The sequence below is a fragment of the Setaria italica genome, chromosome I (assembly GCF_000263155.2).
Source record: "Setaria italica strain Yugu1 chromosome I, Setaria_italica_v2.0, whole genome shotgun sequence".
NCBI classification, from domain to species: domain Eukaryota; kingdom Viridiplantae; phylum Streptophyta; class Magnoliopsida; order Poales; family Poaceae; genus Setaria; species Setaria italica.
This window is the reverse complement of record NC_028450.1, coordinates 38,022,006-38,037,031: the sequence shown is the minus strand read 5'-3', so window position 1 is coordinate 38,037,031 and position 15,026 is coordinate 38,022,006. Positions and strand designations below refer to the sequence as shown.

Here is a 15,026-nt window from a genome sequence, read left to right as displayed (position 1 = left end):
CTTTTAAGGGGTAGTCTTGTCACACCCTGAAATTTTTAGATTTTAGGATATGATTAAAAAGAATAATTAAACAATGATTTTTTCATAATTTTAAAAAAATTCCAACATTTATTTTCTTGACAGGAAATGTAGTATAGGAAAAATAATTGGTTGTTTTTCTAAATTAAATTGTGTTGTTTCTGTGTGTGTTGCATTCATGCCGATGCATTCTAGTATTTCATGAGTGCAAATGTTTCAAAAATGCGTTTAGACGACCACCAAGTTCTTCTAAGAATTTTCCAGATTTTTCTAGAAATTATTCTCATTTTTCCTAGTACTAAATCTATTTATTAGAAGGCTCTACAATCTTTTTCACGAGCTCCAACAATTTATCTGGATTCCTCATGTCCCAAATTATCTCTGGAATTTTTCCTGGAATTTTGAGGTTTTCATATTGTTTTTCGTGGTTTAACTGAATTATCTAGAATTTTTTCTAGATTTTTCTTTCACGGGAAATCATTTCTGAAAAAATCATCATCTGCTCGTACTCATGAATTAAATGAGCTATCATCAGCCACAAGGGCATACAGGTCATTTTACACTCAGAACAAATAATCAACTAGTTTCCAAACTCCCAGCTTACTTATCCGGCTAGCAGATTCTCTCGACAGCATATTCTCAGAAAATCCAGATTCTCAGATAAGCTCAAACAAGCCAGCAAATTCTCACGATAGCAGATTCTCAGGAACTGAGAAAATCCAGATTCTCAGATAAGCTCAAATAAACGGGGCACTGTACAGGAATCGGTTGATCTCTCCAGCTACCGTGTGAATCTCTTTACGACTTTGGAGTTCCTACTGCAAGCCTGCAACCTACTCATAACTGTTGAGAGAACCTTGCCTCAGAAGTTTGATTGCATTGCAACCTTTCAAGCCAATCAGTTTATTTCTCAAACTTACATTGCACTGCCTTTTTTTCAAAAAAAAAAAACATTGCACAGCCACATGGTCTACAATCTACATCTACATCAGATACGAGACGAAGAACAACCTTATTAGTTATTACCCAGATCATCAACAGCCTCCATGCAACCATCGAGACACAAATCTAGAGTTTGGTGGCACGAACACTGAATGCATAATTTTCAGTAACATGAAAGATTCATGACACGACCATTACATGACAAGGAGTTTCAACGCTAGAAACATATTTACAACAATCATGGTTGTCCAGCTACACAATATTGTTGATTCCATTGCTGCAAAATGCAGTCCTAATATCTAGACATCTTCCCTCAAACTGATCCTATTGATTCCTGCATTCAGTTCCCAATTATCATAACCACAGAAAATTGTGCAATACCTTTTATTCTGCAAAGCTCAAATGAGCAACACTTAAAGAAATGCAAGGTTGGAGGAGGATATAAACTATGCAGCAACGCTCACCTGGTGACTGAAAGCCTAGTATTGGTAATTTGGATTGAAGAAGGGATTAACTTCCCTTGCTTCGGATTCTCGTTGAATCCTGGCTCTCCTTTCAACCTCTACCTCCTCCAGTATTGACCGTCTTGGGTTTGAACTCTTAAACTGCACAAGTGAATAAGGAAATAATTACATGCCAAGGATCCCTTAATTCAAAGAAAGAAAACCCTGGAGTGGGGAAAAGAGAGATGCTAACTACAAAACAGAAAGAAACTAACGTGGTAAGCTGTTAGTCTACAGTTTTTGCAATAAGAATTGGGGTAGGATGTGCGATAATCTCGTGATTCTAAGAACAGTAATGTGATGCATCTCTTTTTTAGGTAACAGGATAAAAGAAAGAACACATGCTAAGAGCTGTTCCTTCGATTTTCACAAACCAAGCTATCCACTCTTGTGTTAAGCTCAACAAGCCGGTTTATCCAGTTTTGCATTCAGCTCGACAGGCCAACTTACCCAGTCTTGTGTTAAGCTCAACAAGACAACTTATCCAGTATTTGTCTCTTGTGTTCAACTCAAAAGCCAACTTATTCAATTTTGTGTTAAGCTAGACAAGCAAACTTACAGAATAATGCCTAAAATCTGCTAGAGTGAACCTAGCTAGGGGGAGCAACACAAGCTTGTCAAACTCTAACATTTACTCACTTTTCAGGCTCTGCTTTGCTGAGTTTCAGCAACATAAAGCCCACAAAGAAGCTAGCTATTTAGCCCTGATTTAAAGCTTAATTTTTGGTAACAAAGCCTTTTATTAAAGTATAAAGGCTCTAGAATGTGGGAAATGACTATGCAATCTTCTACAAAAAGAATAATGGCACTTGTCAATTGAAACTCTATAGTCTGCATAACAGAAATTATGCTGCACTATCATTAACAGGTGAGGCAACATCACACCAGACTTGTCGAGCCACTTCGCAGTGGTTCTCACTGCACAAAAACGAACTGGTGCCAAGTGGCCACCATTCTCACAAATGAGAATGGAAAACATTACCAGGAAATAAATAATACCTTGTTAACAAGATTCTCAAATGCTTTCGACCCATTTTGCTCAATGTATCTCTGTGCAGCTGAAATCACATCATCAGGCCTCTCTGATTCACCCTTCTTTGGAATATACCAGATGTTTACAACTTGCTGGTTCACAATCATAGGCCTCACAAAATGCTCATACACATGTGCAGCGCCATTGAACTGTGGTAATACCAACCAGCAATTGAAAAACAGTTTTCCATAAGACCAGAAAGGGAGCCTGCAAACATGAGCCAGTAGTGAGCACATCCACTCATCTATTGATGCATTTAAGAATCATATCTGCCAAATAACGAGATAACAACAAATCAAGAAGCGCAGTACTAAACCGCAGAAGGTGAACAGCAACGAAATTCATTAGGGAAAACACAGTGTTGCTGTTCATGGCCCTTTCACCAAGGCTCTAAAATCAAAATAAATATTTCACAGACGAACCATCGTAGAAAGTTCCAAGATCTAATCACACTAGACTAAATAAAGTAATATAAAGTGTGAAGAAAGATCTTTTTCATTTTACCATTCTAGTACTGGAGCAAAGGTGAGCTCAAATAAAGTGATAAATGAGTACAACACCCAGTAAGTGAGCCATTGTTGATCATCTACAGCAGATTTTGTTTCAATTGCTCTAACAGAGGCATACCTGCGAAAAACATCCAATGAGGAACAACAGAAACAGTTACCATCAAATGAGAGAAGGTTAGAGTCTATAATTTATCAAAAGTGAACGGATCAACTTACAGAGGATATGCAAGTGAAACTAAAGGCCTGCAAAGAAAAACAAATAGAGGATTAAAAATTTTTCAAAATGCATGTGAGTATTCAATGACGTCGAAAACCATAACTATGTCTAACTTCACTGACAGGGACAAAGCTAACCACAGTTAAAAGGCTATCACATTTAGTAACTGCTAGTTAGCCATATTATCTGGATACCATGTGGTTATGTATTATCGTGTTTTATGCAAGAAGAAGTTATCCTGATTATGACTTATGCATCTGAAAATACTAGTAAGTTCTGTAAAAGTTGCAAAATCATTAGAGTTAATAATAGCTTAAAAACCCATCATTATGTGAAAGGATAGGTAGACTATCAGCAAAGACCCCCTGATCTAAAAGGAAAGAACATCAGCATCACTACTAACTCCCCTGATATAAAAGGAAAGAACATCAACATCACTAGTGGACTGTCAGCATCATCTGGCTGATCTTATGTGCTTTCCAAAGTTCTTGGTCCTCCCTCCCTCCCTCCCTCACTCACTCACCTACCTTCCAGGACCAAATGCTGAAGTCCTAATCTGGAAGGTTACATGACATTACATCAGTCATGCTCTGTAGGTCTTTCGGTAGCTTCGCAATCACTCGCCACATGTGACATAAATTGTTTATACTAAGGCAATGGGCAACATCTGCGGACTAAGAACCCTGAACCCAATCATAATCCACTATACGGACCGCAACCACAAATTCCCAGCACCGCTGCCCGCAAATCACGCAATGGTTTTGAGCACGCTCCGTCTAGGTCACTGGCAGACCAGAATCAGGCTCCACTTCACGCGAAACAGCAGCACAGCACACGAATCGTACGAGAAACGCAGAGACAAGCAGCTCGATAGCTAAGCATCTGAGGGATGAATCAGATCAGGAGCGCGTACCCGGCGAGAACATCCAGGTTATTGACCAAGACCTTGAGGAAAGATCCGGATCCACCGCCCCCCATCCCGCACTCCGCCCAACAAATCCGCGAATCTGAGGAGCAATGCGAGAGCCGGTTTGCGCTGGGAGGTGCCGCTGGGTTTTGGTGGTCTAGAACCTGCGAAGCCGCCTTTCGCTTTCTTCACTCTTTCACCTACCTCTGTGTCTTCTTCGTCGACCTGACGTGACGTGCCGGGTAAATTCCATTTTTCCTTTTTTTGAGAGAGAGGAATTCCATTTTTACTACTCGTCCGCCAACGCGGCGTGCCACAGCGGCGTTCGGCCCAGCCTGGAGCGATACGGCCTAGGCCCGTGAATTGTACTAAATTGGGTCGGATTATAGTACACTTTTTTTTATGAGTTGCAAGTGAGAGCAAGTCTCATCGTTTGTCTACAAGAAAAGCAGAAATAGACCGAACTCTAAGTTAAATTATAAGGGAAAAATTGATGTTCTACTACTTTATATGTTCGGTGGTGCAGTCCTCAATCACCATTCACTTTAATAGATCTTCGAAACCTTTTTTGAAATCCAAAAGCTTAATATCTTTCCACAAAATTAGTGAAACAGGTGGGGGTCTTTTGTTTTGTGCGGAAAAATATCACATCCGGTTTTAAAATAAAACCAAGTGCTAAGTATCATATATATATAGCAATATCATCAGTGAATAACAGTAACAGTAATAAGTAAAAAAATATAATAATGGCTTACAAGTCTATTAGAGATATACAACTTAATCCTGGAAACGAAGGCTCCAAACTCCATAGGCAATCGATTGGGGGCTGCGTACGCCTAGAACTCAGCATCATCTTCAGAAAATTTTACACACCTTCCTCTTTTGAGCAGCATTAAGCAAGGGTGAGTACACTTGTGGTTGGTACTCAGCAAGGCCACAAGAAATAACAAGAATAACGATTTAAGTCCACATTCAAGTTTATTAATCATGTGAGGGTCCAGGCCGCTCTTGACCATGAGCATGACTGATATATCAGTTTTACACTTTGCAGAGATTGTACACTTTCACCACAAGTCATGTAAAAGTTTAGAAGAACTTTGGACCCAACCATGCTGTGCAAAAGTAGGCACTTATCACACTACCAAGGTGTGACTGCATAGGGACGCTATAAGGCCTTTACAAAGATTCCCTAATAAGAAGTAGCCCGCTAAGGTTTCCTGATCAGTAGTAGAGCATAAACCTCTCTCAAGACTGTGAAGCTACCATAGAGCAGATCAGTCTGAGGGCCGGGCTATATCCCATCTGCCGCTGCCCTTCCTGCCTTTTCGATAAGACCGCTTAAACTAGAGTCTCTAATTAATTAGCCAAGAATAGAGCCACGTAGTTCTTGTGGTTAAACTATTTTCCTGGGTGGTTCTCACTGGTGGAAAACTAGGCTTTAGTCCCGGTTGGAGAGATACATAGGTCTCGAAAATCCAACCGGGACTAATCATTCAGGACTAAAGGTACCCATCTTTAGTCCCAGGTATTTCATCTGAGAAGAAAGGCCTCCTTTAGTCTCGGTCGGTACTACCAACCAGGACAAAAAAAGTTCCAAAAAAATAAAAAAATGGGCCACCCCCGCCCGCCCGCCCCAGCTCGCCCGCACCGCCCGCTCGCCCACGCCAGCCGCCCACCGGAGGCTGGGCCCCGCCAGCTGGCACCGCTCGTGCCCCCGCCGCTCTGCCTGGAAGAGAGGGAGAAGAGGAGGAGAGAAGATAAGTAAGAAGAGAAAGAGCACTACCTGCGCGAGATAAGGGAGAAAGGGAGAGGAGGAGAGAAGATAAGGTGGAGAGAGATGGGGGTGCCTAAAAATATTTAGTCCCGGTTGGAGGGACTTTAGTCCGGTTGGTGTTTTCAACCGGACTAAAAGCCTCACCAAATTATCTCGTCCCACTAGCCATTACAATTGGGACTAAAGGGGTCTCTTTAGTCCCAGTTGATATTACCAACCGAGACTAAAGCTTCTGTCGTCGGTGGCTGTCGGTGGTGGCCGTTTGACCCGGGACTAAAGGGCTCTTTAGTCCCGGGTCCAAAAACGACCGGGACTAAAAACACTGCATGGAAGGTCTCTTCTCTACTAGTGTCTCCATATTCCAATTAATGCATGGTATTCTTGTAAGTAAGCATAGATAGAAGGATAGTTAGGGGCACTTACCTTTCTCCAACGAAAAGGTTGCTCTTACTGCTCTTTAGCTCTTGTTCTCTTGAAACTCTTAATCTTCAAAGCTTTCGAACAAAAATCCTTCTACTCAAAGCAACCATTGGCACAACCATACAAAGTAAACAAACACAACTAAGAACAATACACCAATAAAAGAGAAAAGGTTTAAAAGAGCGTACTAAAGGATAGGGCTCGCTTCTAGGATCACGAAGGCGCATAAAACACTCAGAATGATGGTACCGTTGAAATATACATCTATCGAAGAAACTTTGATTGTATAGGAAAAGATAAAGGCTATATGTTGCATTTATTTTTATTTAGAAAACACATGTAAATGATACTTTTAGAAAATACCCTAAGTGAGAGTTAATTCAAATTATATTTGTATCTAAAAAGACGACGTAAAACGTAGTCAACTTTTATTTATAAATATTCATATACAAATTATGCCATTTAAACATTTAACTTTAGAAAATAAATTATATGTAATAATATCTGATCAATAAATTTATATGTCGCATTGAACTAGAACAAGTTATAATTAGAAACTCATTCACGTTGATACTAATCATATTAACAATTGCTTAAAGAAAACCGTTGTACAAACCTAATTAGCTTTTAATTAGAAAAATCTAAGTAAATAAGCATTAATCAAAATTAATACCATATTTATTTTCAAAAACACGAAACATGGCGAAACAACGTTGCTAAACTATAGCTTACGATTAGAAGATCAACATAGCAAGAATCGACTAGAACGAAACTTTGGTTGAGAAGATCCACTATCAAAAGATTTTGGTTTATAAAAGAAAAGAAACTATGTGCTTCATACATTTTAAATGTAGCAATCAACGTGGATGATATTTCAGAGAAATATCCTGTTGACGCCGGATTTCGTCATCAGTCGAATCGGCGTCAAAGAGGAAGGAAATCGGAGGAATACAGATGGGAATCGGTCAGGAGATGCTACAGTGTGGAATCGGTCGAGTGGCTTCTACTTCGCTTCAGGTTCCCAATCGGCAGCCCTTTGCTGATAAGAAATCGGCCGATCAGGAAGGAGGACTAAAGTGGGCCTGTATGGGCTTGGAAAGGAGGAAAGATAAGGTGGAGTTCAGCCCACGAAGCGTGGGGTAATTAGTTTAGCACGGATTGTGCTTGTAGATATTTGTTTCCTATTTGAATCAGAGATAGAGTCCTTGTCGGTTAAGAAGATTATTTGTACGGGGCTATAAATAGCTACCTTTGTAAATCTGTAATCAATCAATCAATACAACAAGTTACTTTATTCTCCGTACTACTTTCAAGCAGGCGACTTCGCCGTCGTTTTTTCTTCTCACGAGTTCGTGCGGGTTGGCAGGGCTGCATCATCTTGATCTCCGGCCGATTCTGTAAGTTCCGTTTATTGAGTAATATCTAAGCTTTAACTTCCGGCGCATCGCTGTTGTTTCGTTTAGATTTATTCACCAGTTATCGATATCAACTAGATTCATAGGTTTTTACCTGTTGTTCTAGCTTTTATCACCAGTTATCCTGCTAGGAATCGGTAGTGTCGGCTTTTATTACTTTCTGTTGTTAGATCCGTTCGTTGCCGATTAGATCTTTTCCCAGTGCTATTTTCATAAGCTTTGTACCGATTGCTTTAGTATTTTTCTGTCTACAAGGCTATAAGGATCGTGCTATCTTGTAGCCGATTTCTTTACTACAGTAAATCGGCCGATCTGCCGATTAGCTCTCTCGATCGGAAACTTAGCCGATCGTAGTTACTGAATTTGACACGTGTTCTTCCTTGCCAATCAACAGGTCAGATTGGCTGGCACGCCGCGCGAACCGCACCAGGGCATTCACCCGAACAGGAGCTAAGCAGATTCTCCCGGGTCGTGTGTCGGCCGCTGGACCGATTTCTAGCGCCAACACACTTTTGGCACGCCCGGTGGGACCATTACAACCGCCATCATGTCGAAAGCTGCTGACATCTCCGAAAATAACGTCATCGAAGTGACGGAAGCAGATCTAAAGGACGACCAAAGGGAAGATCTGAATCAGTATTTGGAGCAAGTCCGGAAAACCTGCTTGAAATCCTTCAGTCGTTCCAGGAGCGGGGAAACTGTTAAAAAATCTCCTTTCACTACTCCTCGCCAGATCACGATTTCAGAAGATTCGGACAAGATGTCCGATATGATTCAGCAATCTCTTCATCACGCCTTCATCAACCAATCCTCGGTACTTTCAAACATGGTACACAATGCTGTTGTCAACTCCTTCGCTGGGGGTATACCACAGGGATACAGGGGGCCTACGTATTTTCAGCCGATTCCACCAAATCAGGCTTATCAGGCTTCTCAGCCGATCCAATCCTCCGTCGGAGGGATCGGTGCCTCTACGTCATCAACTCCTTCGGGATACGGAGGAGTCGGTGCCTCTACGTCGTCAACTCCTTTGGGATACGGCTCCGTCCAGCCATCCACTACACCACTCCCTCCAGTCATCCCTTTACCCTGGGGGGCACCTTTAAACACGACCGGTTTGAATCAATCGGTCAGCCAAGGGAATCCTCTGTTCCAGATACCTTCCCAAACGGCCACTCGGCCGATCATACCACCATACCAACCTATCTCTCCGGAGGTCAACAAGACGCCAGAGCTCATGCTATATGATGAAACGAGTGGTGCCTACAAGCAGCCGTCCTTTACTACACCGCCGGCTTATACTCAGATACCACCTTTTCACCAATCCCCTTTTATTCAACCTCCGATTTATCAACACGTACCGATTCCGCCGCCAGCTATTCCTCAGCAACAACCAGATTGGGCGGCGCAAATCGCGGAAGTGATGCAAGAACAATTCGGCTTGAAGCCGAAGGTTCAAACTTATACTTACAGAACACCATACCCATCTACGTATGACTTGTTGCCGTTTCCCCATCGGTACAAAGTCCCGGATTTTACTAAATTTTCCGGAATGGATGATACTTCTACCGTAGAACATGTGAATAGATTCATCATCCAGTGCGGCGAAGCAGCTACGCAAGATGCCCTGCGGGTACGGTTGTTCTCGTCATCTTTGTCTGGATCGGCTTTCCAGTGGTTCACTACTTTACCACCAAACTCGATTATCACATGGGCCGATCTAGAAAAGCAATTTCACAAGTACTTCTATGCTGGAGTCCACGAAATGAAGCTGTCTGATCTGACTAGCATCCGGCAACGAAGTGATGAGCCGATACCCTCATACATACAGAGGTTTCGGGAAGTCAGGAACAAGTGCTACTCCCTGGCTCTAACCGATGCACAGTTGGCCGATATAGCCTTCCAAGGCCTACTGCCACACATCAAGGAGAGATATGCGTCACAAGAGTTCGAGAGCCTGAGCCAGATTGCCCACCGATTGTCCGGACAGGAAGTGCGTCCATTTGACCCAAGGAGGAATTTCCAAAAGAAAGTAGCATTCCTGGAAGAAGTAGAGGATGAAGAAGACGCCGAAATCGGACTTGCAGAGTGGATTAAGGGAAAGAAGCCAATATCATGCCCATTCGGCAAAAAGGAGCCGGAAGCATACGGTTTCGACACCACTAAAGCTGACAAAATATTTGACCTTCTACTCCAGGAAGGACAGATTAAACTCTCACCTTACCACACGATTCCCTCTGCCGAGCAGTTGAAGAAGATGAAGTATTGCAAATGGCACAATGCCACGTCGCATGATACCAATGAGTGCAAAATCTTCAGACAACAAATACAGTCGGCCATTGAACAGGGCAGACTCAAGTTTGAAGTGCCGGCAAAACCGGCCAAACCAATGAAGATTGATCAGCATCCGTTTCCTACCAACATGGTGGATACGGGTAAGAATCCCCTCCAAACGAAGGTGCTGACATCCGAATCGGCAAAAAAGAGTGGCGCTGTCGATCTCAGGAATCAAGTCACGTCTGAAGACATCAAGGGGAAGCGACGGATGGAGGCCGATGACGATGAGCCAGAAGAACCACGCATTACCTCCCAGTTCCTGCTCCAAAAATACCAGCGCCAACATGAACGATCAAGGTCCCGAGAGGAAGCAATACGTCGGCACGAGGAACATTGGAGATGCCCATTCTTCATCCACTGTTGGGAAAATAACCTCAGACTTCCATCAGCTGATACGTGCCCAGAGTGCAACGGCCCCTATCGAAACAATCGGCCGTTCACAAGGTCTCGCTCTAGAGACGGAAGGCCAGAACCGATCAGCAGGAATCGGCGAATTTCAGATGATCAACGCCCTTCCATGCGTGATCGGCTGGGGGGCAGAAGTGACCGATATGATCGATCAGAAGGTAGAAGCCATAATAGGCAGGGGGGCAGGACCGATCGACACGATCAATCAAGTAGCAAAGCCAGCGTTCATAGCCGGCTCGAAGACATGGCCGATGCGCGGGTAACAGACGAGAACCCGTTAGGACACGAACCAGAATGGGAACGCGCCGGGAAAGAAGGGAGGCCAATAAACCCCAGATGGTGCCCCGACGGTTTAACCAAATCACAAAAACGGAGAATCCAACACCTCCGCCAATGGGAACAGCAAGAAGAAGAGGGCACGATGGACAAAAAGCAAGAAAGGCCTCGGGTGTGGCGCCCCAAAAGAAACGACAAAGGCAACGACGAGTCGGCGGGTGACGAATCGGCAGCTGAAATCGGTATGGTTTTCATATTGCCGATGGAGTTCATGACCCCCGCCGATCAACAGGAGGTGTCGGCGATAGAGGAACAAACAGCAAGGTTGGCTTTAGAACCGATGATAGCCACGTTCGAAAAGCCCGAAGATGACGAACGACAGCATATGAAGGCATTGTTCCTTAAAGGGCATGTTGACGGTCGCCCCCTCACTAAATTGATGGTCGACGGGGGAGCTGCCGTCAACATCATGCCATATGCCGTACTCCGAAAGCTGGGAAAAAGCGACGACGACCTGACCAGGACGGACATGATGCTCAAGGACTTCGAAGGCAAGGTGTCAAACGCTCGCGGCGCCCTCTGCGTCGACCTCACCATCGGCAGTAAGACCCTTCCTACCACATTTTTCGTCATTAATGGCAAAGGGTCCTATAATATGCTTCTTGGTCGAGACTGGATACACGCAAACTGCTGCATCCCATCAACTATGCATCAATGCCTTGTACAATGGATCGGCGATAACATCGAAGTGGTCAAAGCCGACTCCGCGTACAGCATCGCAGCAGCCGACGCACAACAATGGAGCTGCGAAACCGTCAGGTGCATATCAGGTAAGGTGTGGGAAACCGATTTCCTGAAGGTCACCGATTTTGGCCTACAGCCGATCCGAGCAGTCGGCTCCGAAGAAGCACAATAAATGGATCAGTTCGCCAGAGAAGACGGGAAGCTGGGACATGGATTCACGTCGGCCGATTCCTTAGAGATGGTAGATTTAGGTGACGGGACCAAACCAAGGCCGACTTTCATTAGTGCAAATTTAGATCCAGAGTACAAGTGTAAATTGACAAATTTATTAAGAGAATTCAAGGATTGTTTTGCGTGGGAGTATCACGAGATGCCCGGATTAGATCGATCCATTGTTGAACATCGGCTACCCATAAAACCAGGGTATCGGCCGTACCAACAACCCGCACGACGATGCAATCCTAAAATTTTACCGGACATAAAAGCCGAAATAACTCGGTTAATTGAAGCAAAATTTATTCGGCAATGTCGTTACGCCGAGTGGATTTCTAATATCGTACCGGTGTATAAGAAAAACGGGAAGTTGCGCGTTTGCGTCGATTTCAGAAATCTTAATCAGGCCACACCAATGGATGGCTACCCCATGCCTACGGCCGATGTACTGATCGATGCTGCCGCAGGGCACAAAATTATCAGCTTCATGGATGGAAACGCCGGATACAATCAGATACTTATGGCCGAAGAGGATATACCCAAAACGGCTTTCAGATGTCCAGGCCATCTTGGTCTGTTCGAGTGGGTGGTGATGACTTTCGGTTTGAAAAATGCTGGTGCTACATATCAGAGGGCTATGAACTATATTTTTCACAAACTCATCAGCCTCCTGGTGGAGATCTACATCGACGACGTTGTGGTCAAGTCCAAAAGCCACGAGGAGCACCTAGCCGATTTGCGAAGGGTCCTAGAGTGCACCAAGAAACATGGTCTTAAGATGAATCCCAACAAATGCGCTTTCGGCGTCTCCGCCGGACAGTTCTTAGGATTCATGGTGCACGAACGAGGCATTGAAGTCAATCAGAAGACCATAGCGGCTATCAACAAAGTCGTCGCCCCACAAAACAAAACTGAGCTACAGTCTCTAATCGGCAAGGTAAACTTCATCAGAAGATTCATATCTAATCTATCGGGACGGATTCAGGCGTTCACACCACTCCTGAAGTTGAAGTCAGACCAGGAATTTATATGGGGAGAAGAACAACGCAAGGCGTTAGAAGACATCAAGCGATACCTGGTTTCACCCCCGGTCCTGGTCCCCCCTCAAACGGGTAAGCCGTTTAAACTATATTTATCAGCCGATGACAAAGCTATTGGGTCGGCTCTAGTCCAAGAGTTTGAAGGCAAAGAACGGGTAATTTATTACGTTAGTAGAAGACTCCTGGATGCCGAAACAAGATATCCTCCAGTAGAGCGTTTGTGTTTGTGTCTTTACTTCTCGTGCACCAAACTCAGACACTATCTACTGTCGGCAGAATGTATAGTCGTATGCAAAGATGATGTAGTGAAATACATGCTGTCACTGCCGATATTGAAAGGGAGAATCGGCAAATGGATTTTGGCTTTATCAGAATACGACCTACGATACGAATCGGCAAAAGCCATCAAGGGTCAAGTCATGGCCGATTTCGTTGCCCAACACTGTGGGCCAGAGATCGCCCTCGTAGAACCAACGCCTTGGCAGTTGTTTTTCGATGGGTCATCATGCGGAGCCGGATCAGGAATCGGCATCGTCCTCATATCGCCTCGGGGGGCAAGATATGATTTTTCTCTGCCGATAGAAACCGCCGCAACAAACAATCAAGCAGAATACAGAGCTGTATTAAAAGGCTTACGATTATTGAGAGAGATCAAGGCCGATTCTGTCGAGGTCTTCGGAGATTCGATGCTAATTGTGGATCAGCTAACCGGAAGAGCTGAGTGCAAAGATGACATATTGCGACTCCATTACGAAGATTGCTTACTACTGTTGAAAGAATTTAGATCGGCAGTAATCGAACACGTCCCAAGAGACCGCAACGAAGAAGCAAACAAACTCGCTCAACATGCATCTGGGTATCGGCCAATTCTGGGCGCCATGGCCGTAGAGCTTGCAGCTGATGATTGGCGTAAGGAAATTGCCGATTACCTAAAAGATCCTTCCAAAAAGGTGGAGCGACGAGTGCGTTTTCATGCTACCAAATACGTGCTGCTCGAAGATGATCTGTTCTACCGAACGATCGATGGTGTTCTTCTTAAATGCCTTGGAACAGAAGAAGCCAAGACTCTAATGGGAGAAATCCATGAAGGGGTGTGCGGGGCTCATCAATCAGCACATAAGATGAAGTGGATGATCAGAAACAATGGGTACTATTGGCCCACGATCCTGGAAGATTGTTTCAAATATTATAAGGGTTGTCAGGAGTGTCAAAAGTTTGGGGATGTCCAGCGTGCACCCGCATCGGCCATGAATCCCATCATCAAACCGTGGCCGTTCAGAGGGTGGGGAATAGACCTTATCGGCCAAATTTACCCACCATCAAGCAAGGGGCACAAATTTATTCTGGTCGCCACCGATTATTTCACCAAATGGGTGGAGGCAATCCCACTAAGGAATGTGACTTCGGCTATCATGGCCGATTTCGTAAGGGATCACATCGTCTACCGATTCGGTATCCCTCAAACTATAACGACCGATCAAGGAACAATGTTCACATCGGGAGAATTTGAGGAATTTACGACCGATATGGGCATCAAGTTGCTGAATTCGTCTCCGTATTACGCTCAAGCCAATGGTCAGGCAGAATCTTCCAACAAAGGAATAATCAAGTTGATCAAAAGGAAGATTGAAGAATGCCCTAAGAAGTGGCACTTATGTTTGACCGAGGCCCTGTGGGCATACAGAATGGCCTGCCACGGGGCTACCAAGTTATCTCCCTACCAGTTGGTATACGGTCATGATGCGGTACTTCCATGGGAGTCAAGGGCAGGATCAAGGCGCATTTCACTGCAAGACCAATTGTCGGCCGATGATTACTCGGCTCTGATGAAGGAAGAACTTGATGACTTGGCCGGCCAACGATTGAGAGCTCTAATAAGCATCGAAGAGAATAAAAAGAGAGTGGCCAGGTGGTATGATAAAAAGGTCAAAGTCAAACAGTTCTCCCCTGGAGATTTGGTGTGGAAGTTGGTACTACCGATCGGGTCGAAAGATCCTAAATTCGGCAAATGGTCTCCTACCTGGGAAGGGCCGTATAGAATCGGCAGATGCACTCCAGGGAATGCGTATATTTTGGAAACAACAGAAGGGGAAGAATTCACTAGGGCTCTGAATGGGAGATATTTAAAAAGGTATTACCCGAGTATATGGGTCGGGGCCTAAAGGGATAAACACAGTCAAATATGACCGACACAACTCGGTTTGGAGATTCACATGAGATCGACCAGAATGGCCGATTACGTTCATAGATGGCCGATTACATTCATTCGG

The 15,026-nt window shown here is 44.2% G+C and overlaps 1 protein-coding gene across 2 annotated transcripts; it reads right to left on the bottom strand.

Moving 5' to 3' along the window:
- Positions 1 to 1,011: 1,011 nt before the first annotated feature.
- LOC101779639 (HVA22-like protein a) lies at positions 1,012 to 4,342 on the bottom strand. Of its 2 annotated transcripts, none has more exons than XM_004953801.3 (6): positions 4,136 to 4,342; positions 3,222 to 3,248; positions 3,001 to 3,123; positions 2,463 to 2,703; positions 1,425 to 1,565; positions 1,012 to 1,349 (listed from the first exon to the last, which is right to left on the bottom strand). In XM_004953801.3, exons 1-5 carry the CDS (start codon positions 4,198 to 4,200, stop codon positions 1,440 to 1,442), a joined length of 582 nt encoding a protein of 193 aa, XP_004953858.1. In that variant the 5' UTR covers positions 4,201 to 4,342; the 3' UTR covers positions 1,012 to 1,349; positions 1,425 to 1,439. The 2 variants fall into 2 exon arrangements, with proteins under 2 accessions (XP_004953858.1, XP_004953857.1); XM_004953800.4 differs by having other exon boundaries at positions 1,012 to 1,294; positions 4,136 to 4,337.
- Positions 4,343 to 15,026: the final 10,684 nt, after the last annotated feature.

What these genes read in the sequence shown, in the direction of transcription:
- LOC101779639 (XM_004953801.3), bottom strand. Translation starts at nt 4,200, where the DNA reads ATGGGGGGCGGTGGATCCGGATCTTTCCTCAAGGTCTTGGTCAATAAC. An exon ending in AACCTGGATGTTCTCGCCGG is followed by an intron (nt 3,249 to 4,135) that starts GTACGCGCTCCT and finishes TTTTCTTTGCAG; the next exon opens with GCCTTTAGTTTCACTTGCAT. An exon ending in TTGAGAATCTTGTTAACAAG is followed by an intron (nt 1,566 to 2,462) that starts GTATTATTTATT and finishes TCACTTGTGCAG; the next exon opens with TTTAAGAGTTCAAACCCAAG.